General features: G+C 43.5%; 1 protein-coding gene across 1 annotated transcript; it reads right to left on the reverse strand.

Annotated features, from left to right (window-relative positions):
- Positions 1-6,724: 6,724 nt before the first annotated feature.
- Positions 6,725-23,410, reverse strand: NDUFAB1 (NADH:ubiquinone oxidoreductase subunit AB1). The gene is made up of 5 exons (XM_049903848.1): positions 23,203-23,410; positions 11,641-11,763; positions 9,955-10,042; positions 7,839-7,938; positions 6,725-6,928 (listed from the first exon to the last, which is right to left on the reverse strand). Exons 1-4 carry the CDS (start codon positions 23,368-23,370, stop codon positions 7,847-7,849), a joined length of 471 nt encoding a protein of 156 aa, XP_049759805.1. The 5' UTR covers positions 23,371-23,410; the 3' UTR covers positions 6,725-6,928; positions 7,839-7,846.

Raw genomic sequence — 23,410 nt, forward strand, 5'->3', positions numbered from 1 at the left:
TTCCTACCAAGAGAAGGGAAGGGGGTCAGCTCTTTTTCCATTTTCCCAATACCTCAGAATGCAGACACTTCAGGAGAGGGATGGGATGGGTAAAGCCACATGCTGTGTGTCAGCTGATGCCCACCTAGAGAATCAGTCCTCTGTTTGCACAGAGGGCACATTGGAATTTTATCCTGATTCTGAACATTTACTTCAGGCGCCTTAAAACTAATAAGATGATTGACTCCTTGTAATGGAGAATGAGTTAGAGCTCCCGCCAGTCTGAATATCTTCTCATACGTTTTGGGGAGATCTGAGCATTTTCTCAAATGTAGGTAACTATGTTAGGTGGTGGAGATGGGACAAGACCTTTCTATAAAAGGGAGCCCACAAACCAGACAGTCATTAGAGCAAGGGGCAGCAGCTTCCCACTTTTGCCCAACAGGGTTCTGTCCAGCCCTCTATGCTGTGGGAAGTTAGAGACTCCTGCCCTGGGAGACCCTTGCCAGCACCACGTGGCTGCTTTCAGCTGGGCTTTTCTCCCCTCAGGCTGTTCCTGTTTCATCAAGGCTATTTTTGTTCTGAAGCCTTGTTAGCTTGTTTTACTCTCCTGGTAGAGTTTTTCCTTGCTGTTTATTTGCCCCATTTTATAACTTAATGTTTAAGTTTTGTGCTCCTCTTTTTACCTCTTTCCCCTTTACCTAATTTGAGTCCTTAGCTGTTTTTACTTTTTCGGTTTGAAAATTTTCAAATTAGCAGAAAATAGAAATAATGCTACAATGAACACCTTTACACCTTTAACCTAGGCCCCTCAGTTGTTAAAATAGTGACCATATTTATTTTCTCTTTCTGCACACACACACACATTTATTTTGTTGAACTGCTTGTCAGACATCTTGATACTTCATCCGTGGTTATTTTAGCACACATGTTAAGAATAAGGAAATTCTCACGCCTATCACAATCCCATTAGCTCACCGAAGAAAATTAGTATCACTTCAGTAATTGCATCTAAAACACAGACAATATTCGGATTTCCTTATTTGTCCCTGTCTTTTAGAGCTATGTTTTTGCCATCAACAAGTCTTATGTTTTTAATTCTAATCCATCTTTTTTTTAATACCTTTTAAATTTTGCTGTTGTTGCTAGTGTTGGCTTTTTTTTGGTCTCATGTTAATTTCTTTCTGTATTTTTTTAATCTTAGTTTTCATTCGTGACTCTTACCCAGAAGGCAGTGTCCTCTCTGCTACCACACTGATCGCTCTCCCACGTCTGAGCCTCCCTGAGACTGACAGACTCCAGGGGCCCATAACTCAGGACTGTCTTGGTTGTTGGTGACAAACCCAATTCAGATGACTTAAGCAAAAGGGTTTTGGCTCATATTACTGGAGGTCCAGACTGTTGGACATAGCTCAGTCCAGCTGCTCAAGTCAGCTTGATGTTCTGACCCACTGACTCCCAGCTCTGCTTTGTTCTGTGTTGACTTAGATTTTACCAGACTTGGAACCCTGAGAGAAAAAAACAAAAAATTTTCCCCTATAGTTCCAATAAAAGTACCAGATGAGCTCTGACTTGCTTGTTTCACCACCCCTGCTCTCCGCAACCACAATAACCATCAGCCTCTAAGGCTTGGCTTAGTTGACTTGCATTCATTGTGAGCCTGGGCTCTCAGTGAATATCCATACCATATGTAACAGCAGCTTTGACAGGCCCCCTAGCAGGGTTTTGATCTTTTGCTGTGTGCCAGGTCATGCTGTTTGGAAAGCACCTGCTCCGGGCTCCAGCCTTGGGGTAAAGAGTGGGTGGTACTCTGGGTGCTGCGTCCACGAGGGACTCACTCTAAACACCCTGCCTTCGGGTCCTGTAAGGTCAGCTCTGTTTATTGAGTGGCAGGCACTGTGCCAAGTGCTGTTCACCACATTCCTCGTCACCCCCGCTTTATACATTAGAGGAAATCGAGGCTCAGAGAGGTTGTGATTTACCCAAGGCCACATGCCTGTTATTGGCTGAGGCTGCAATTCAAAACCCAGATTTGCTGGATGATAAAGCCTTTGCTCTTACTCAGCTTGTTGAGAATTTAGCAAAGAACTCAGTCTGCATTTATTTTTGCTTTCATACTTTTTTCTTCTTCTCTTTTCCTTGGTTTAGCTGTATGTCTTTTTTTTTTTCTGTGCCTTTATGCATTGTTTGTTTAGATGTATCTTGACACATGGATAGATTAATAAAGTTCAATTGCTGGGAAAAAGAATGCCTTTTAAATTTCTTATAGATTTTGCTAAATTAACTTATAGTGTACCGATTTACAGCTCTCAGTATAGGAGAGTACTTGTTTTCCCATAACCTCACTTACAATGAGGATTATCCAGGTTTTTTCCTAAATTTTATTTTTGCTGTCTTTGAGAATATACACAGCTAAGCATACACCAGTTCAACAGTTTCTGCATGTACCACGTAGTTACACTGATTACATTCCTTGAGTTGCGCAACCACTCTCACCCTCCTTTTTTGGGGGTGTTCCTTCTTCATTAACATAAACTCACTGCTGCCTAAGGTCCCTATCTAGTCTTTCGAGTTGCTGTTGTCAGTTCGGTCTCATATAGATAGTTTTTAAAAGAGCGTAATGCTCAAGGCAGACCTTTTTTATTAGTTAAACTATTGTTAGGTTTTAGGATGACTTCCAAAAACACGTGTTGCTGTCCAGTCGATTCCAACTCAAAGTGACTCCATAGGACAGAGGAGATCTGCCCCACAGGTAGGGTTTCCAGGGACAGCAGATGGATATAAACTGCCGACCTTTTGGTTAGCAGCTGAGCTTACAACCACTGTGCCACCAGGGCTTCGAGATGACTTCAGGGGGTTTTTTTGGTTTAAGGTTTAAAGATTATCTCAGGGACGTAGTAGCTGTCTGCCTTGATGGTGGTAACTTATGCTTGTGAGTTCAGTTTTTTTAAAACTTTGAACCTTTGGTATTTTAAAAATTTTTCATTGGCTACCATTTATCTAAAAAGTTAAAACAGTAATACAGGCTCTTAAAAAGAAATGACAAGTGACAGGTAAGTCTCTCCCTCAGTTTTAGCTTCTCAACCCCAGCTCTGATCCATCCCTGAAGAAAGAATTCACATTTGGTGTAAGCATATAAAGATCCATCCCAGGAGTGGAGGGTACAGTCATTCCTACTTAAATCACATATCAGAATGAGGGAGGGGGCTCCCCAATAGGCATTAAAAAACCCACTGCCATTGAGTCGATTCCGACTCATAGCGACCCTGTAGGGCAGAGTAGAACTGCCCCATAGAGTTTCCAAGGAGCGCCTGGCGGATTTGAACTGCCGACCTCTTGGTTAGCAGCCATAGCACATAACCACCACACCACCAGGGTTTCCCAATGGGAATTAGGTTACTAATAATAGGAGGAGGAGGGAACAAGCATTGGAGAAGCACCTTGCATATACTCAGACTCCTGCCCCGCCTCTTGCTCGTTACCTGTTGCCTGCTTGGCTCTTCTACAGACACCTCAGATCCCATGTGTCCCAGACTGATGCCCCTTCAAATCTGATCCTTTCCACTATTTAGACAGCACCTCACCTGGTACCTAGCCCAAGCCAGGAACTCAGGAGACATCCTGGTCTCATTTCCATCTCCAGTGCCATCTGATCAAATTCTGCCGTTTTTATTTCCAGAATGTCCTTCCAAGTCCATCCTCTTTATCCCAGCCTCCAAATCTTCATTTCTCTTATGGGCTCTTCCAGTAACCACCAGGTTCCCCCCCTTTCAGTCCACCCATTGTGTACCACCAGCAATCACAACCATGTTTCTCCCTGCAGAAATCCGTAGCGACTCCCACTGCCAATGAGTTCCTTGACCAGATCATGAGGCCCTCCTCCTTTGTGACCTGATCCCAACCACATTTAACCAGTCAACCCTAACCTCGTTCATGCTCTAGTAACATCCAGACTGAACAAACTGATGTCTCACCTATTTTTGCACACGTGGCTCCTCCTGCTTATAACCCATGTCTCCTGCCCTTTCTGCGTGGCTAACTCCTCTGTAGCCTTGAAAATTCTGCTCAGGCTTCGCTGCCCTTTGAAATCTTTCCCAAGTGTCAGCATCTTAGCTTCTGCTGAACTACTCCCAACAGTGTTTTCACATACTTTTAAATACTACTTTTATTTTTCCTTTTATTACACAATACATGTTATAGTTTAGAAGACGATTTGGAAAAAAATAGGCCACATTTAATTTCTACCATATCATAATAATGGTCGTTAACATTTTGGTTTTTCATAGAAATGGGATCATGTGCTTTATGTTTTCATGTAGAACACCAATCTTTCCAGGTCACTAAATTCTGTCTTTAACCAACCCCATATTATACTTCTTGTTACATGTATCATGTTGAATTTTCTCCCAACTTTTTATATTGAAAATTTTCAAACCAACAGAATAATCCAAATAGTACATTAAATACATACCCATCACCTAGTCACCAGTCAGCATTTTGCAACATGTACGTTATGTATTGAGTTTTCTGCTGACTCATTTGAAAGTCAGCTGCAGACATCTTGACATTTCACTCCTAAGTATTTGGCATGTGTCTCCTAAGAATAAGGTTATTCTGGCCACTGTATAATAATATACCTAAAGAAGTTAATATTAAGTCATCTGTATATAGTCCAAAGTCTGGGCCTTATAGATTGTCCTACACTCTGGATTTGTCTGTTTCTTCATGGTCAGATTCAGGTTACACATTTTTAGCAAGAATATCTCAGTGTGCCCATCAGAAGCAGCACACAATGTCAGTCTGCTGCATCACTGGTGATGCCAGCTGGGATACCCTCACACCTAACTGTCTCCCTCACTGGACAGCAGGCCCCCTCAGCTCAGAGCCCAGGCAGAGTGCATGACACGTGGTGGCACTTGTCTCACTGAGTGAATGCATGTATTTGCTGTTTGGGGGATACAGTGAAAAGGCTCATGTGGCTGACCTGGAGATGTATGGGAAGAATGGCTGGAGCCAGGGCCAGGACCAGGTGGTGACAGGCCTCAGAAGCCACCCTCCTGACAAAGGAACCTCCACACAGACTCCTGCAACCGGTGCAGAAATCCTCAGACATCTGTGAGAGGACGGTGAAACTATGTGCACACTAGTTCCGGTTTTGTGCCCTAATTCACACCCTTGGGGATGATGATACATGTGGCCAGTTCACTGCCTGCGTATGGTGACACTGAAGTCTCCCAGAGAACATTCTAGCAAGTTCTTAGGGCAGACGAGCGTTTGCTGTTATTTGAACACCCAGATCCTAAATGGCTTGAGCAATGAATCACCTGTACGTATGTGATTCAATAAATGTTTTCTTGTCGTTTTGGCTCCTTTAAGACTCAAAACAGCTACAGAATGATGTGGATGGGCCTGTTCACTGCAGGTGTGTGACTGGGGTATGAGCACGGCCGTCACTGTCACAGCAGCACTGCTAGTACTACTAGGCTCATGCAGATGGTTTTTTTTTGTCCTGCAAGATGCATCCATGTATGGCTGCTATGAGGTTAGAAACAGCCAGATGAAGAACTTGGGGGAATATCACCAAAACACCCCAGATGTTAAATAATGGTACATTTCATCCGGAGGAACCACATGGAGCCCGTTTTGTTCCCTTTTGAGTCACCAGTGCCTAACAGGCACTCAAACTATTTGTTGAATAAATGCAATTGTAAGAAAGAATGAGGACGCTCTGTATGTTCCATTTTGGCAGTTTTCCAAGATACCTGGTTAAATATTAAAAAACACAAGGTGCAGTGCAACAATGAATGCTTTCATATCACTGAAAAGGATAAATTCTAGGGTGACACAGAGGAACTGGCAACATTGGGTACCTACAGGAAGGGAAGCAGGTGAGTGTGGACTCAAACCCAGACCTGAGTCCTTCTAACACCATGTTCTTCCTCCTTGAGATTCTTTGCTCGCTGAGACTCACTCAGCTGTCGCTCCACCTCTAGAACACGTCTTACCTGGTACAGGCCTTTTGTCCCTCTCCCTCCTATGAACTAGGAGTTTCAGTAAAAGGGTGGTTATTTTGTGACATGGCTCTCGAACTAAATCTCCTCTAAGGACGATATATACATACTGTCTGCATCAACCCCAAGGGTCTAACAGTGCTAAGAATAAAAGGAGCGTCAGAAATACTGAGTTATGCAAAGGGACAAACAGTTGTCATACTGATCATCCAGGAGGAAAGACACCCCTATTGCCCGAAACTATTCAATTCTCTTCATTCGCAGAGGGATACTTAGGGCAGGGATGAAAAACTAGTCCTACATGCTAGTCTCAGCCCCAGGATCAGATAACTAATGGAACCCGTGAAATTTTTAGAGGCAAAAAAAAAGGCCTGATTTATAATGGAGGGAAAGAAACTTATTTAAAACACACTGCTGTAAAAGTCATATATTTTTGATATACATGAATATCAATGGCAAATCGGACAAATCTTTAAAAATATTAAGCAATGTCACTTGAGACTATGTTGGCATCTCCTGCCTGGAGGGTAGATAGGGTTAGAAGCTGGCGAAATGGACACGAAAAGAGTGGAGGGAGAGAGCAGGCTGTCTCATTAGGGGGAGAGTAATTGGGAGTATGTAGCAAGGTGTATATAAGTTTTTATGTGAGAGACTGACTTGATTTGTAAACTTTCACTTAAAGCACATTAAAAATTATATTAAAAAAATTAAGCAATGTCAATGTAAAAAGGCACTTTAATGGACATCCTTGAAAAACCGAAGATTGAGAAACTTGTTAGTTTTATAGATTTATTTTCAAATGGCAAAACACTTAAGACAATTTAAATACAAGTCCAAGAGAATTACTCTGTCAAAGTTAGCAGTGACGCTGATATGGCTTCTCACTTCTAGATACTCGCCAGAGTCATCTGAGTCTTCTCTCAGGGAAGAAAGGTGGTCTGGCAAAGACAAAATCAGTTCAGTGCATCTTTCTAGTGCATTGTTACTGACTTTAAGCTGCAATCTTTGAGGTTCTAAATCTAGGGTAACTAAAGTTATAGATACAAATAAAATGTTTTAATTAAAAAAATCTTATTTGATTCTAGAAACTAAGTAACAATAGCTAATATTTAGGAAATCCTGGTGGTGTAGTGGGTAAAAGCTACGGCTGCTAACCAAAAGGTTGGCAGTTTGAAACCACCAGGCGCTCCTTGGAAACCCTCTGGGGCAGTTCCACTGTCCTACAGGGTTGCTATGAGTCGGAATCGACTCAAAGTCAATGGTTTTTTTAATATTTAGTGAGAGGCTTCTGCACTGTGTTAGGTGATTTACATACACTGTTCAATTTTACCTTCCCAAAAGCCTCAGGTAGGTCCTATCATCATCCCTATTTTACACATGAGGAAACTGAGGCTTTCAGAGGCAAAAAAGCTGCCCAAGACCATCAGGCTTACCAAATACGGCAGATCTGGAAATAAAACTCAGGTGTCTGTGACTCTGAAGTCCATCCTGTTACCCATGAGGCCTAGCCTGCCTATTAGGAATCAGGTCACCTCAGCTTCCTGGACAGCAGGGTGAGTAACAGAGACAGAGGCCCGTGTTTCCACTCAGCATTTTGTCCCACACTCTGCCTTATCCGGAGGGCTGACAGTCAAGGGAGTCCTGTCTAGGGATGAACTATTCTCAACGTCTCTCAAGGACAGGAGTGATCCACCAGGGTCAGCCCCCTAGACCACAGGAGGGGGCCTGCATTTTATAACTAGGCAAAATCTCTGTCAGCTATTTCCATTTCTTTCCAAGTCTTGTTTTATTAAAGAACCAGACAGATCAATTCTATGGAAGAGCGCCATTCTAAGTCAGATTGTTTACCTGGTACTTTACTCATATACATCCTTCTTATCTGCAATGTAATCTACAATTTCTTGTGGACACATTAACTTTTCCGCATCTGTGTCAGGAATTTCAAACCCTGAAAGAAAAGTTTACAGCGATGTGAATACAGAAAAAGCAAATCCTTTAGAACTGAAAGCATCTGGCACATTTGTGAACACCCGCAAGCATGTCAAAAATTTCCAGCAACCTTGGATGCCATTTAGGTGGTGAGCCATTTATGCCCTCAACAATATGTATGTCATGCTGAGTATGATTTTTTTTTGAGACATAATTCATATACCATAAAATCTACCATTTTAAAGTGTACAATTGGATTTTTTTCAAATTTTATTTTGTTGAGAATATACACAGCAAAACATACACCAATTCAACAGTTTCTCCGTGTACAATTTAGTGACACTGATTGCATTCGAGTTGTGCAACCACTCTCACTTTCCTTTTCTGAGCTGTTCCTCCAGCATTAGCATAAACTCACAGCCCCCTAAGGTTTCCATCTAATCTTTCGAGTTGCTGTTGTCAGTTCGATCCCATATAGATACAGTTCTTAAAACAGCATAATGCTCAAGCCAGAACTTTTTTACTAATCAAGCTCAACTATTGTTTGGTTTTAAGAAGGCTTCAAGGGATATTTCTGATTTAAGGTTTAAAGATTATCTCAGGGCAATACTTCCAGGGGTTCATCCACCCTCCACGGCTCCAGAAAGTCTGGATTCCATTAGAATTTGAAATTCTGTCATTTTTCCCCTTTTGATCAGGATTCTTTAATGGAATCTTTGATCAGAATGTTCAGTAATGGTAGCCAGGCACCATCCAGTTCTTCTGGTCTCATGGCAAAGGAGGCAGTTGTTCATGGAGGCAATTAGCCACACATTTCATATCCTCCTCCTATTCCTGACTCTCCTTCTTCCTCTGTTGCTCCAGGGGAATAGAGACCAATTGTTGTGCCTTGGATGGCTGCCTGCAAGCTTTTAAGACCCGAGGCACAACACAACAAACGAGGAGATAGAACAGAAGCACTAAATATGTTATCAGGCCAATTAACTGAGATGTCCCATGAAACCACGATCCTAAACCTCTAAACCAAGGATCCAAATCCCATGAGGTGTTTGGTTGTACACAAACAGTCTTAGTGACTACGTTTTTTTTGTCACTGCTGTAAATATATTTATCACACAACTTTTGCCCGTTCAACTTTTTACAGGTATACAACTTACTGACGGCACTTACATTAACCGGCTGTGCAAACCTACCCTCAATCAATGTGATTTTTTCCATCACTGTTGTTAACCCTGCTTTCCCTCTCCCTCCCACCCTTGGTAACCACTAATAAACTTTGGTCTGTGTACATTTGCCTTTTCTTGTCTTTTTATATAAGTGGGGTCATACAATATTTGGGCCATTGTGCTGAACATTTTACACACAATGTCTCTTTAATCCTCATGGCAATCCCAATCCTGCACTTCTTACTGTTGTGATCCCCATTTTACAGCTGAGGAAACCGGCTTTGAGAAATGCAGTTACTTGCTCAGGATCATACATGGCTAAGCCAGGCTATCCAATTCCAGATCTGGTACTCTTAAGCACTAGGCGGCCTATACTATCCCTCAAGTCAGCATAATCTATGAGGAATTTTAACTAAGCCCTGTTCCACGCACACATAGGAGGTATTGCAGGAGACCAAGACCAAGCTGTGTGTGTCCTATCCTCAGCATACCCTGTTCCTTCTCAAAGCATGGACATCTAGGCCTAGCTCATAAGGGCTGCTAAGATGCCATCAGCTTTTCTGTAGGTGAAGCTTCTGCCCTCTGCCTTGAAGACCCATCTCAGGATCTAAGTCCCATACTCCTCCAGGCCCTTTCTGGTCACTCAGCCCTCTGTTCCACACTCGGCACTCTGCAGGGCCTGCATTACTTGCTTTCTGAATGAATAAAGAAATGTATTGTTCTTGCTATTGGGGTTGGGGGTGGGGTTACATATTTTTATTAAAATAAGATTCAAATTCCAATTCTGACTCCCAGCATTCCTTTCTGACTAATCCATTTAATTCAGGTTTCACTACATGCAGATCCAAGACTAAGCCTGTGTGTGTTACCAAATTCGTCCTCCATGGCCATGATAATCTCCACTTGGTCCAAACTGTCTAAGCCCAGGTCTTTCATAAAATGGGAGTTTACTGAAAGCTGCAAAGAAAGGAACACCAAACAGAAAATTTAATCCATGACAGGATTTACTTCAAGTTAATAAACAGCAAGGTATAAGGCAACTTGATAATTACATAGAAACTTTAAAACATATATATATATAAAGAGGTCATAACTAATATTATCCAATTAACCTGGTACAAGGCAACTTGATAATTACACAAACTTTAAAATTATATATATATACACATACATACATATACACATATATAAAGAGAGATCATAACTAATATTATCCATTTAACCTGTACCATTTTTTTTTTTTTTTACCACGGTACTTGGTGTGCTTTATATGTTAACTCATTTAACCTTTGAACTGGAAAGCAATATAAACAAAGCTAGTGACAGATTTCACTTTACATGCTTTAGTAAGATCTTCGATCACTGCTCTGAATGACATCTGAGGTGGTTTGGTTTGTCTTGCTCCCTTACTGAAAACTAAGACTATAGAAGTGGCATTCCTCTCCTTGAAGAACAGCAGAATGTTGGCCAACTGTAGGCAGTTTCAGATTACAGTGTTTATTTAATCACCCTGCCTTTAATTTATACCTCAAGATCACCAGGAAAAATTATTTGAAAACCTGTATCAAAACAAATTATCCCTCCCACACAGCAGATTCAGTTATTAAAGGAAGAGTTTTTTACTATGAGAAAAATTCCAAGAAGAGTTAAGTTAAAAAAAGGAAGGTGCAGAACAGTGCTTATGATATACTACCACTTATTTTATTGAATTTGTCAAGGATTTCATTTTACTTGGATCCACAATTAGCAACGGCCAAGAAATCAAATGACATACTGCACTGGGCAAATCTGCTGCAAACAATTTGTTTAAAGTGTTAAAAAGCAAAGATGTCATCCTGAGGACTAAGGTGCGCCTGACCTAAGTCATGGTATTTTCAATCGCCTCATATAGATGCGAAAGCTGGACAATGAATAAGGAAGACCAAAGAACTGATGCACTTGAATTACGGTGCTGGCAAAGAATACTGAATACACCACGGACTGCCAGAAGAACGAACAAGTCTGTTTTGTAACAAGTACAGCCAGAGTGCTCCTTGGAAGACAGAATGGTGAGACTTTGTCTCATGTAATCGGGACACGTTATCAGGAGGGACCAGTCCCTGGAGAACATCATGCTTGGTAAAGTAAAGGGTCAGCAAAAAAGAGGAAGACCCTCAACGAGAAAAACTGACACAGCGGCTCCAACAATGGGCTCCAACATAACAACAACTGTGAGGATGGCACAGGGCAGTGTTCTGTTGTATACAGAGTTGCTATGCATCAGAACCAACTCAATGGTACCTAAGAACATTTTTTTTTTTTAAAGCTGGGAGATACGTATGTCTATCACAAATACATACGTATAGACACGTGTGTATATCTGCTTATATATGCATTAAATATCTCCGGAAAGACATACAAGAAGCTGGTAACATTGGCTGCCTCCCAGAAGGGGAACTGTGTAGCTGGGAGCCAGGGAAACTTTTCACTGAATATCCTTTTGAGTCCTTTGAATTTTGTATCATGTTAGTAAATACTCGCTCTTAAAAAAAAAAAAAAAAATCACCACCAATTACCTTTTCTGGGTCAATCTTATCATAGAGTTTCAAGACATAAAGAACACGGTCTTTGATTCCCTCTAACGTCAATGGGGGTGCGTCGCTATACTGGCGGCACAAATGTGTAACTCTACCAGGAACCTAGAGCAGGAAGGAAGGAAATACTGTCCTTTAACATAAAATTACAAGCTTATAGAAAGCTTTCACAGCTTTAGAAAACCCACATCATCTGATTCTAAGTGTGGCATTAAGACACACCAAGTCACAATGCCGGGTCCCTTATCACTGCCCACGTCAAGTAGTCTCAGAAGCCCCAGTAGTTCAGCAGCATAAAAATGAGCCCCCTTTCCCCTCAGAGCCAGGACTGGTCGCCTCTGACTCCTCTGTTCAGCTGTGGGCTTTCTGCTCCATGAGACTGCTACCAAAATCGAGGATCTGCAGAAAGGCCTGTCTTCTCGTGGCATCTTCGGTATCCCCTTGCCTCTATGGAGCACGCGCACCTCTAAGAGACAGACATGAGTCAAAATAGCCCATGGGGCAAGAGCTGTCATGGTGAAGCGAAAGGCAGTTCACAAAGGCCCAGACATACACAGGTTTTGTTTGGCCTCAGTGGTAATTACACTGACCTTGGCCAGGACTAACGAAGACAGCACACCAACCCAAAGGAGAGGATGAGGGAGCCAAACAGTCATTACACGCCAGTCTCTTTCCCTTTCATCAAGGCCTGCCTTACTGCCACCAGCCAAGCCATGAGCCTCTTGTCATGACAGAGCAGTATCTCTGATGGCAGCTGGCTTGTAATGAGGTCAGCAGGCTTACTAATGCTGTGGAAGGCACAATGCAGAACAAGAGAAAACAAACAGTTGCTGACAGTTCTGCTCACCACAGAATTCCCTAATCCAAACTGGGTTACCTTCTAAAGTCAATTTTAAGTCCACAGGTAGGATTGAAGGCATCTCCCCCACAGAAGGTGGTTTTCCTTCTTGGGGTTCAGATCCAAGACACACAAAGGACTATGAGCGAACTGGAACAAACCAATACACACCTCTGTATAAGAAAGGTTCACCTTGCCTAAAAAGCAGGTATTGAAATTAGGTTTAATTAGCAAGGTAAACAGATTAGACAAAGAATTCTAGTTAATATTCTGGGTACTTCCAAAAGCTTTTGCCGCTGCCAGCACCTGTTCTTTGTTGTCTAAATTTATGGCCTTCCTTTCCTTCCAGAGCATGGATCAAGGAGACCTTTGATATGGGCATATCACAAGGCCTACTTATCACCAACGGCTAGAAGAGGTTTCTAAGTCACATGTGAAATGAAGAGGCAGAAAGCAGTAGAGGGAGAAGAAATGAGTTAATAGTAATAATGGCAGAACAGAAACCTGAGGTGGAAGGACCTGACAGAGGACATGTCTGTGTGCATACCAAGCAATAGTGTGAGGTGGCGTTAACACTGAGGAGAGGGAGAGAGAAGGGGGAGGTCCACATGTGCACAGCGCCCAAGGGGAAAGGAAGTGGCAGGTGACAGTATGTTCCAGAACAGCTTCCCAAGTGGTCCACTAGGTGTCAGCATCGTCCCCAACAGCACTAGCAAGTGCTTACAGGGGCCTGGTAGGTAGCATGTGATTAAATTAAAGGGGTCTCCACTTGGAGACCACATGCCAGTCTAAGGTAGGCACACCAAAAATAGAGTCCGCATGAGATGCAGTAAGCTGTAGCGAGCAAGAGTCAGATTCTAGAAAAGAAAGTATACTTGGCAGCTGTTGGGTGGAATGTTCTGTATATGTCTATAAAGTCAAGTTGATTGACTGTGGCATTTAGATCTCCCATGTCTTTATTGAGCTTCTTTCTGGATGTCCTGTCCTTCACCGAAAGTGGTGTGTTGATGTCTCCTGCTATAATCGTGGAGCTGTCTATCTCACTTTTCAATGCTGTCAGTTTGTTTTATGTATCTTGCAGCCCTGTCTTTGGATGCATAAATATTTAATATGGTTATATCCTCCTGGTATATTGTCCCTTTAATCATTATATAGTATCTGTCTTTTATCCTCTGTAGTGGATTTAACTTTAAAGTCTATTTTGTCAGAAATTAATATTGCCACTCCTGCATTTTTTAAAAATAATTTTTATTGTGCTTTAAGTGAAAGTTTACAAATCAAGTCAGTCTGTCACATATAAGCTTATATACACCTTACTACATACTCCCATTTACTCTACCCCCAATGAGTCAGCCCGCTCCCTTCTTCCAGTCTCTCCTTTCGTGACCATTTTGCCAGTTTCTAACCCTCTCTACCCTCCCATCTCCCCTCCAGACAGGAGATGCCAATACAGTCTCAAGTGTCCACCTGATACAAGTAGCTCACTCTTCATCAGCATCTCTCTCCAACCCACTATGCAGTCCCTTCCATGTCTGATGAGTTGTCTTCGGGAATGGTTCCTGTCCTGGGCCAAAAGAAAGTTTGGGGACCATGACTGCTGGGATTCTTCTAGTCTCAGTCAGACTATTAAGTCTGGTCTTTTTATGAGAATTTGGGGTCTGCATCCCACTATTTTCCTGCTCCCTCGGGAGTTCTCTGTTGTGCTCCCTGTCAGGGCAGTCATCGGCTGTGGCCGGGCACCATCTAGTTCTTCTGGTCTCAGGATGATGTAAGTCTCTAGTTCATGTGGCCCTTTCTGTCTCGGGCTCACAGTTATCGTGTGACCTTGGTGTTCTTCATTCTCCTTTGATCTAGGTAGGTTGAGACCAATTGATGCATCTCAGATGGCCACTTGCTAGCATTTAAGACCCACAGTTCAAAGTGGGATGCAAAATGTTTTTAGAATAGAGTTTATTATGCCAACTGACTTAGAAGTCCCCTTAAGCCATAGTCCCCAAACCTCTGCCCTTGCTCCGCTGACCCTCAAAGCATTCAGTTTATCCCGGAAACTTCTTTGCTTCTGGTCCAGTCCAGTTGAGCTGACCTTCCCTGTATTGAGTATTGCTCTTCCCTTCACCTAAAGTAGTTCTTACCTACTAACTAATCAGTAAATAACCCTCTCCCACCCCCTCCCTCCCCCCTCTCGTAACCACAAAAGAATGTGTTCTTCTCAGTTTATACTATTTCTCAAGCACTTATAATAGTGGTCTTATACAGTATTTGTCCTTTTGCATCTGGCTAATTTCACTCAGCATAATGCCTTCCAGGTTCCTCCATGTTATGAAATGTTTCACAGATTCCACACTGCTCTTTATCGATGCATAGTATTCCATTGCGTGAATATACCACAATTTATTTAACCATTCATCCATTGATGGACACCTTGGTTGTTTCCAGCTTTTTGCTATTGTAAACAGAGCTGCAATAAACATGGGTGTGCATATATCTGTTTGTGTGCAGGCTCTTATTTCTCTAGGGTATATTTCAAGGAGTGGGATTTCTGGCTTGTATGGTAGTTCTATTTCTAACTTTATAAGAAAATGCCAGATAGATTTCCAAAGTGGTTGTACCATTTTACATTCCCACCAGCAGTGTGTAAGAGTCCCAATCTCTCTGCAGCCCCTCCAACATTTATTATTTTGTGTTTTTTGGATTATTGCCAGCCTTGTTGGAGATGGAATCTCATCGTAGTTTTAATTTGCATTTCTCTAACAGCTAATGATTGAGAGCATTTTCTCATGTGTCTGTTAGCTGCCTGAATATCTTTAGTGAAGACCCTGATCTTTTTTGATTGTTTGCTTGATTTATTTTTTTCCATCCTTTGAGTCTTAGTTTGTTTGTGTCTCTAAGTCTAAGGTGTGTCTCTTGTAGGCAGCATATAGATGGATCATGTTTATCTGTTCTGCTACTCTGTCTCTTTATCAGTGCATTTCGTCTGCTTACATTCAGCGTAAGTATGGATAGGTATGAGTTTAGTGCTGTCATTTTGATGTCTTTTTTTGTGTTGTTGACAGTTTCTTTTTCCCACTTTTTTGTGCTGAATAACTTAACTTTAATATTGTCTTTTCCTCTTATTCATTGTTGTTAATTTTGTTTCTGCCGAGTCTCCATTTTTTTCTTGTATTTTATTTTGATGAGTAGGACAGTCAGTCTCCTTTGTGGTTACCTTAATATTTACCCTTATATTTCTGGGTTTAAACATAACTTTTATTTTATATCGCCTTGTCTTCCTCTCCATATGAAAGATCTATGACTACATTTCTTAGTCCCTCTTTATTGTTTTAATGTTGTCTTCTTTTACATAATGACATTGCTGTTTCCCTGTTTTGAGTGTTTTTTAATCTTGATTTATTTTTGTGGTTTCCCTGTCTGGGTTAACATCTGATTGCTCTGTCTGGTGTTCTAGTCTTGGGTTGATACCTGATATTATTGATTTTCTAACCAAAGAACTCCCTTTAGTATTTCTTGTAGTTTTGGTTTGGTTTTTACGAATTCCCTAAACTTCTATTTATCTGGAAATGTCCTAATTTCACCTTCATATTTGAGAGACAGTTTTGCTGGATATATGATTCTTGGCTGGCAATTTTTTTCCTTCCACGCTTTATATAAGTCATCCCATTGCCTTCTGGCCTGCATGGTTTCTGCTGAGTAGTCCGAGCTTATTCTTATTGACTCTTTGTAGGTGGCTTCTCGTTTATTCCTAGCTGCTCTTAAAATTCTCTCTGTATCTTTGGTTTTGGCAAGTTTGATTATGTCTTGGTGACTTTCTTTTAAGATCTACCTCATGTGGAATTCGATAAGCATCTTGGATAGATATCGTCTCATCTTTCACAATATCAGGGAAGTTTTCTGCTAACAAATCTTTAACAATTCTCTCTGTATTTTCTGTTATCCCTCCCTGCTCTGGTACTCCAATCACTTGTAGGTTATTTCTCTTGGTAGAATCCCACATGATTCTTAACGGTTCTTCATTTAAAAAAATTCTTTTATCTGATTTTTCTTCAAATATATTGATGCCAAGTGCTTTATCTTCAAGGTCACTAATTCTGCCTTCCACTTGCTCAATTCTGCTCCTTTGACTTTCTACTGAGTTGTCTAATTCTGTAATTTTATTGTTCATCTTTTGAATTTCTGATTGCTCTCTATGGATTCTTGCAGCTTATTAAATTTCTCTTTATGTTCTTGAATAACCTTTTTAATTTCTTCAACTGTTTTATCTGTGTGTTCCTTCACTTGTTCTGTGTATTGCCTGATCTCCTTCCTGATGTATTGAAGAGTTCTATATATTAATCTTTTGTATTCTGCATCTAGTAATTCCAGGAAGGCACCTTCATCCAGAAGAGCCTCTGATTCTGTTTTGAGAGCTTGTTGAAGCGATCATGGTCTGTTTCTTTATGTAGTTTGATATTGACTGTTGTCTCTGAGCCATCTATAGGTTATTGTATTAGTTTAACTTTGCTTACTGTATCCTAGTTTCTTGCTTTGTTTTGATTTGCCCAAATGGGTTGCTTGAGTGAGCTAGCTAGATTATTTTCGCCTTTGGAGCTCTGAGGTCCTGTCACCAGATGGCTAGAGCTGTTATCAGGTATATGAGCTTATGAGTCCATTCACTTTTCTTGTGTGGATTTAGCTCAGGTGTCCAGGCAGCTGGTCATCAATTATGTGGTACAGTCTCTGTCATACAGTTTTAGAGGGGCAGGGGTGTTTGGTGTAGGTACCAGTATCTGGTTGCAGCAGGAGGTCACACTCTGAACAAGGCAGGGGGCTGAGAACCATTGCCCGAGTGTCTCTGAGGAAAGCACGTCCCCGTTCCCTACAGTGTACAGGTGGGTGGGTTTTGCAGACGGACCATGGGCACCTAATGCTTTTGGCTGTAATGGCTGGGAGGTACCAGTTATCCTTGGGCCCCTGGGTGGCTGAGTGACCTGAATGGAGCCACCAGTCTCTAGGCCCCTGATGTGGGTAGGTAAAGACCCTGTTTAACAGGCTAAGTGGTGTCAAATATCGAACACTCACCTCTCCACCGCACAGTTTAAACAGTTACAGTCTGCCAGCAAGGGCCTATTCTCCTCAAATAGGCCCACACAGGTCCATGCAGGGGGAAAAGGTATTCAAAGCCCATGAACCATTTATGCCTGGACAGGAGCCGCTTCTGTCCCGAGCTCCCCCAGTTAGTGGAGCTGGAAAATTATCTTTTGCCCCTGATGTGAATTTATTCCTTCTCCAAGGCCGGGAGCATGGCTCAGCATGCTCAAATGGCCCTTCTCAGGCCCAGGGAAATCAACAGCCACTGAAGCCAGTTTGGAGGCTGGGGGAGCAGTAAAACATACAAGTACTTAGCTTTTGCCAAGAGCACCATTCTTCTCTGGTTCTAGCTGGCTGCTTCTCCCTGAGGAAATTGTGGCCGAATGGTACCATCAGGCCACCGCAGACGCTCCCGGGAATGGTGCCTGAGGGATCCCAGCAATTCAGGTCCAGCAAGTCCTCTCCACGTCTGAACTGTCTCTCTCTTCCCCTACTGCTCAGACCGGTTTTTAACTTTGCCTTTGATGGTCAGGGGTCCTACCTTGTCATAAATATAATTGTTTTACTTGATTTTTGGGGTCTTTGTTGTAAGAAGCATCGCCGGAAGCATCTGGCTATTCCGCCATCTTGGCCCTGCTGAAGAGCTCAGATTCTAGAGCTAGACTGCCTACATTTATATTCTGGCACTGGCTCTTAACTAGCAGGGTAAATTAATCTTTCTCTGCTTCAGTTTCCTTTAGCTGTAAAATGGGGATAGCAACAGTACTAACCTCATGGGGTGTTGTGAGGCATGAATGAGGTAATAAATGAAAAGAGCTTAGAACACTGCCTGACACATACATAGGAAATGCTATTTAGGGTTACACAGCAGCCGATCCGTAGGAGAAAGATATGGGCAGTCTGTTTCTGTAAAGATTTATAGTCCTGGAAAACCTATGGGGCAGTTCTACTGTGTCCTATTGGTTTGCTATTAGTCGGAATCAACTTGGTGGCAGTGGGTTTGATTTTTGGTTAGTAGGGTCATAAAGACGGCACAGGATCGGCTAACTTTTCCTTCTGTTATATGTAAGGTTGCCATGAGTCAGAGCCTTCTCCAAGGCAACCACCACCACCACCAACGGGATCACAGTGATAACAACCTCCCCGTTTGAGACCTTGGCTGTAGTGCAGCCTAAAGTACTTGATCCTATTCCTTCCCTTGCATGACTTTTCTGTCCTCCTTAACACCTCCCCTTCTGGTCTGTCTTAATTGCCACATTCTGGTCTATTTATTCATTTCTTACCATAAGCCAGGCTGTTGTATTGCCCCAAGCACTTGAAGCCAGGGTTTTGAACTGGTTCAGCCCCCTGCTGAGAATTTGACTTTCCACTCCAAGATATACTTAATCAGAATCAACATTTTAACAAGATCCTCAGGTACACAAGAATCACCTGTTTGAAGCCCTGCTTTAAGCACATTATCTCCTTTAGGTCTAACAGTAACTCCTAGAGATACACTGTAGTATCAGCCCCATGTTACAGATAAGGAAACTGAGGCAGAGAAAGTTTAGGTATCACACTCCAGGTCCCACAACATGGTTGCTTGGAGGGACTTACTGCCTCCTTCTTGACGGGCAGAGAGAAAACTCTTACTGCCCTACTGAGAGTTTTAGCCTCACACAGGTTTCATCAGCCATTTGTCTAAAGCATATGTGACAGATCACCTCACATGGGCATCAGAGACTGCACCATTTGTGGGCAAAGAGTGACTACCAATTAGTTTCCAGAAGAATCCATCTTCCCTCCATTCGGGGTCCACTGTCTGGCTGAGGGAACCTCGGAGGAATCCAAGGAGATGGCTTTCAAGTCATCTCTCTAAGCTGTTCATGGGGCAGCTCCACCCAGGTAGCAGACATCTCAAACTCACCTGTTTGGAAATGTACTCCTCACTTGCCTCCAAAACTCCTGCCTGCAGATCTCTATTCCCTCTCCTCCTCCCCAGGTTCTAGCCAGAAACTTCCCGGCCAACCCCCACTCTTTCCATTCTCTCCCCTCAGTTTACCTGATCACTCAGCCTGGCTGACTGGGAGGAAAAGTCTCACTTACTCCTTCAACAAACATGTGCTTAACGTTCACTCTGTAGTCTACACAGAGAACACCCACATCTCTCGGGGGGCACATAGCGCCCTTCACAATATGCCTGTCTTCCTGCCTCCACTCCAAGCTCTACCCTCCATAGACACCCCAAAGGTCAACCATAAGGAAGCAAGTGTCAGGCTCTTCCTGGCCTCTGTCTATGCCATTACAACCCCCTGACTGCTTGAGAAATTGCTGTCTTCAAGACGTGCTCCCTGGGAGGTCAGTCCCATCCCTGTTGTTGCTTCTGTATCATACACAAACTTGTTCTCACATATTTCAATGTCTTACCTGAAGTTATTGACATGACTGTCTCAGCAAGCTGCAAGCTTTACCTGTATGTCAAGCATTTCCTATACACCAAGCACTGTGCTAAGGGCTGCAAATACAAAAATGAGTAAGACATGGCCTCCACCTAAGTTTACAGTTTAATGGAAAAGATCAATCCAAACAGATTATTTTAATAAAATGTAATGAGAGCCATGACAGAGGTATTTTTAGGCTGGTTCAGTAACAAAAGTTGTCATCCAATGCTTAAGAGGCAAGGAAGGAGGAGATACCAGACTTGGAGTTAACCAAGCCAAAAAAAAAAACACAAACCCGTTGCTGTTGAGTTGATTTTTGACTCACAGCGAGCCTGTAGGACAAAGCAGAACTGCCCCATAGGGTTTCCAGGGAGTGCCTGGTGGATTTGAACTGCTGACCTTTTGGTCAGCAGCTAAGCTCTTAACCACTGTGCCACCAGGGCTTCAGACAAAGAACAGGAGAGGGAAGGGCAGTCCAGCAAAAGAAAATGAGGCATGAAAGTGTAGTGTGTCTGTGTGGGAAGACATGAGTTCATGTTGCTGCACATTAAAGGGCAAAGTGGTGCACTGATGACAGGCACTGAGGTGGAAGAGAGCCAGGGCCCAGGTCTGCAGGGCTTTTGGGGCCAGGGTCAGGGGCCAGGACTCTGTTTTACTGGAGAATGAATGACACGGACAAACCTCAGCTCTGAGTCCATCACTGTCAGACATGACTTTCGGCGCCAGTGCCAGGAATAGCCAAGCCTTTCCTGCATATATATAGGGTTGCTAAGAGTCAGAATTAACTTAATGGCAGTGGGTTCCTGCATAAGTGGTTTCTCTTCATCTGGGTAATGTGTCCCACAGAACTGTTTGGAACTTCTCTTTGCGTTCTGGCTGCTGCTAGCAAGTTTAGATTCGGGTCCCACCTGGACCAAGATTAAGGCTTCCTGGCTCCATTTTAGGCCGCTACCCTTGTTTTTCTTCTTTTTTTCTTACTTATAGGGTCACTATGAATCAGATTCGATTTGACTCAATGGGTACTGATACAGGTAGTTGCAATGATGGGATCTGAGAAGGGGAGTGGAGAGAACAAGCAACAGTCCAGATGGAGACTAACAATGGTTGGAGGTAGAGATTTGGAGTGATTGGAATACAGGGAATAACAGAAACTAAGAGAGAGGAAGAGGCAGTTCAAAGACACTGTGTGGTAAGAGAACTCGGGAGCACACTGACGTTTAACTGTTAGGTAGAGAAAGAGCCCAAGGAAACAGGGTAGGAGCAGAGAGCTAAGGGAAGAACCAAGGGAGAATAGTGTGACAACAGGCTATAGAAGACAGCACTGGCAAAGAAGCTGGCAAGTTTAACATGTGGGCTGCAAGGTGTCCAATGAAAACATGAATTAATGTCTTTCTTTAGTATTCATCTCAGTATCACTTAACAACCAGCAGGAGGCCTGGCACATAGCTGTCCCTCAGTATCTTTGAATGAACAAGTATTTATTCTCCACCTCAATCCATGAAGGATGTAACTATGTTAAATGCGAGCACTTAGTCAAAACCACTATGCAAATATAAAACGGTTCTATTGTATATATGAACCAAGCAGAGGTAGAGGAACATATTCAAGGACATGCTCAAAGTGTGGTTTGCTACTCAAACTTTGCTACTCAAAGTGTGGTTCAAGGACCAGCAGCATCAGTACCTTCTGGGAGCCCACTGGAAATGAAGACTCTCAGGGCCCTTCCCAGACTTACTCAATCAGAATCCACATTGTAACCCAGGTGATCTCTATGCACAATGAAGTTTGAGAAACAATGCTCTGAGAATAGGGACAATCACTTCGCATTTCAGCCTAATGTTGAAATCAGGAACAAAACACTTAGCAGCAACTCTACCTACTGCCCTTTTAGCCCTTAACTTCAAAGTGAAACATTAACCTTTTGATCCAACTAATAGGATAACACTCTGAATTAATCCATTACACCATCAGTGAATCTCAACACTGGCTGCACAAAGAATCACCTGAGGACTTTAAAAAATTAGATGCCCAGGCCTCACCTCTAGAGATTCTGATTGAATTGGCCTGCTTATCCTGTTTTTTTAATTCTAACATTTGGTCAAAGTTGAAACCACTGTGTTATATGAAGTCAGTGAGTTTGAAATGGGTTTCTCACCTTGACCTTGGGAGATTCTATCCTACCTTAAGGCACTAGCTCTTCATCTCATCTGCACTTCAGAGTCACCTGGGAAACTTAAAAAAAAAACAAACCCATGCCAGAGATATATCCCAGAAGCCAGAATGAGAGCTGCGGGGGTGGGGGTGGGGGTGGGGGTGGGGGTGGGGGTGGGGGTGGGGGTGGGGGTGGGGGTGGGGGTGGGGGTGGGGGTGGGGGTGGGGGTGGGGGTGGGGGTGGGGGGGTGAGGTGGAAATGGGGTTGAAAGCTACCCAAGAGATCTTAATGTGCAGCTAGGATTGACAATCACTGCCCTGCTGAGAGTTGTGGCCTCACACAGATTTCATCAGATAAGCTAGATCCTACTTGTTTTCCACCCTTTCTTCCAGAAGGCCCACAAACCGGGCAAAAGATGCCACAGGGAAAATTTCAGACAGAAATCCGGGAAGAGAACTACTCTGGAGAAGGCTGTAGGCCAGTGTGGCCCCTGTTACTCGCCGTCCCCTAGAAAGCTATCACGGTGTTTATGATTATTACTAGAAATAACAGTCATCAGTATTTTGAGAGCTTACCAAGCACCGCAGTAGGTGCTGGATCTGATCTCACTAACTCTCACCGCACTTCCATAAGACAGAGACCAGTATCTCGATTCCATGGATCAGACTGAGGCTTCCAGACATGAGGAGACTTTTGCAAAGTTTCAGTAAATGGCAGCCACCTTTCGAGGGTCTGACTCGGGAGTCTGTGCTCTTGCTCATAACCGGGCCTTGGGGGCCAGGGTCAGGGGGCCTAGGTGACCCCACCTCCCCGCTTAAATCAACCAAGTCCCGTTATGTCAGTGAGGTCGGGGAGCGAGCCAGATGCCCTCGGGGTCACCCCACCTGCAACTGGCGCAGTCCCGCTGCCCGCCCTAGGTCTCCTCGGCCTTCCCGTGCAGACCTTGCTAGCCCCGACTCGCCGCCCCAAGGCCCGACTCCCTCCCCTTTCAGTCGGGCCCCCGCTCCCCATCCCGGAGCGTGCCCGATCCCTGACCCCTGCCGGGCCCCAGCAAAGTCACCGCGAGTCACCTGCGCGAGAATCGAGATTGGCTCCGGAGCCCGGGGTCTCGTCCGGATCCCCGCGGGACACAGGGCGGTGCTGAGTGGCCGGGCTGCGGCCAGCGTGGTGGACCGGGGCAGGGGCGCGAAGGCCGCGGGTAGGCGGCGGAAACAGGCACAAAGGACACGAGCCGCCATGGCTACGCTAACCCAGGATGCAGTGCGCCGCAATCTCAGG

The sequence above is a fragment of the Elephas maximus genome, chromosome 12 (genome assembly GCF_024166365.1).
Source record: "Elephas maximus indicus isolate mEleMax1 chromosome 12, mEleMax1 primary haplotype, whole genome shotgun sequence".
NCBI classification, from domain to species: Eukaryota; Metazoa; Chordata; class Mammalia; order Proboscidea; family Elephantidae; genus Elephas; species Elephas maximus.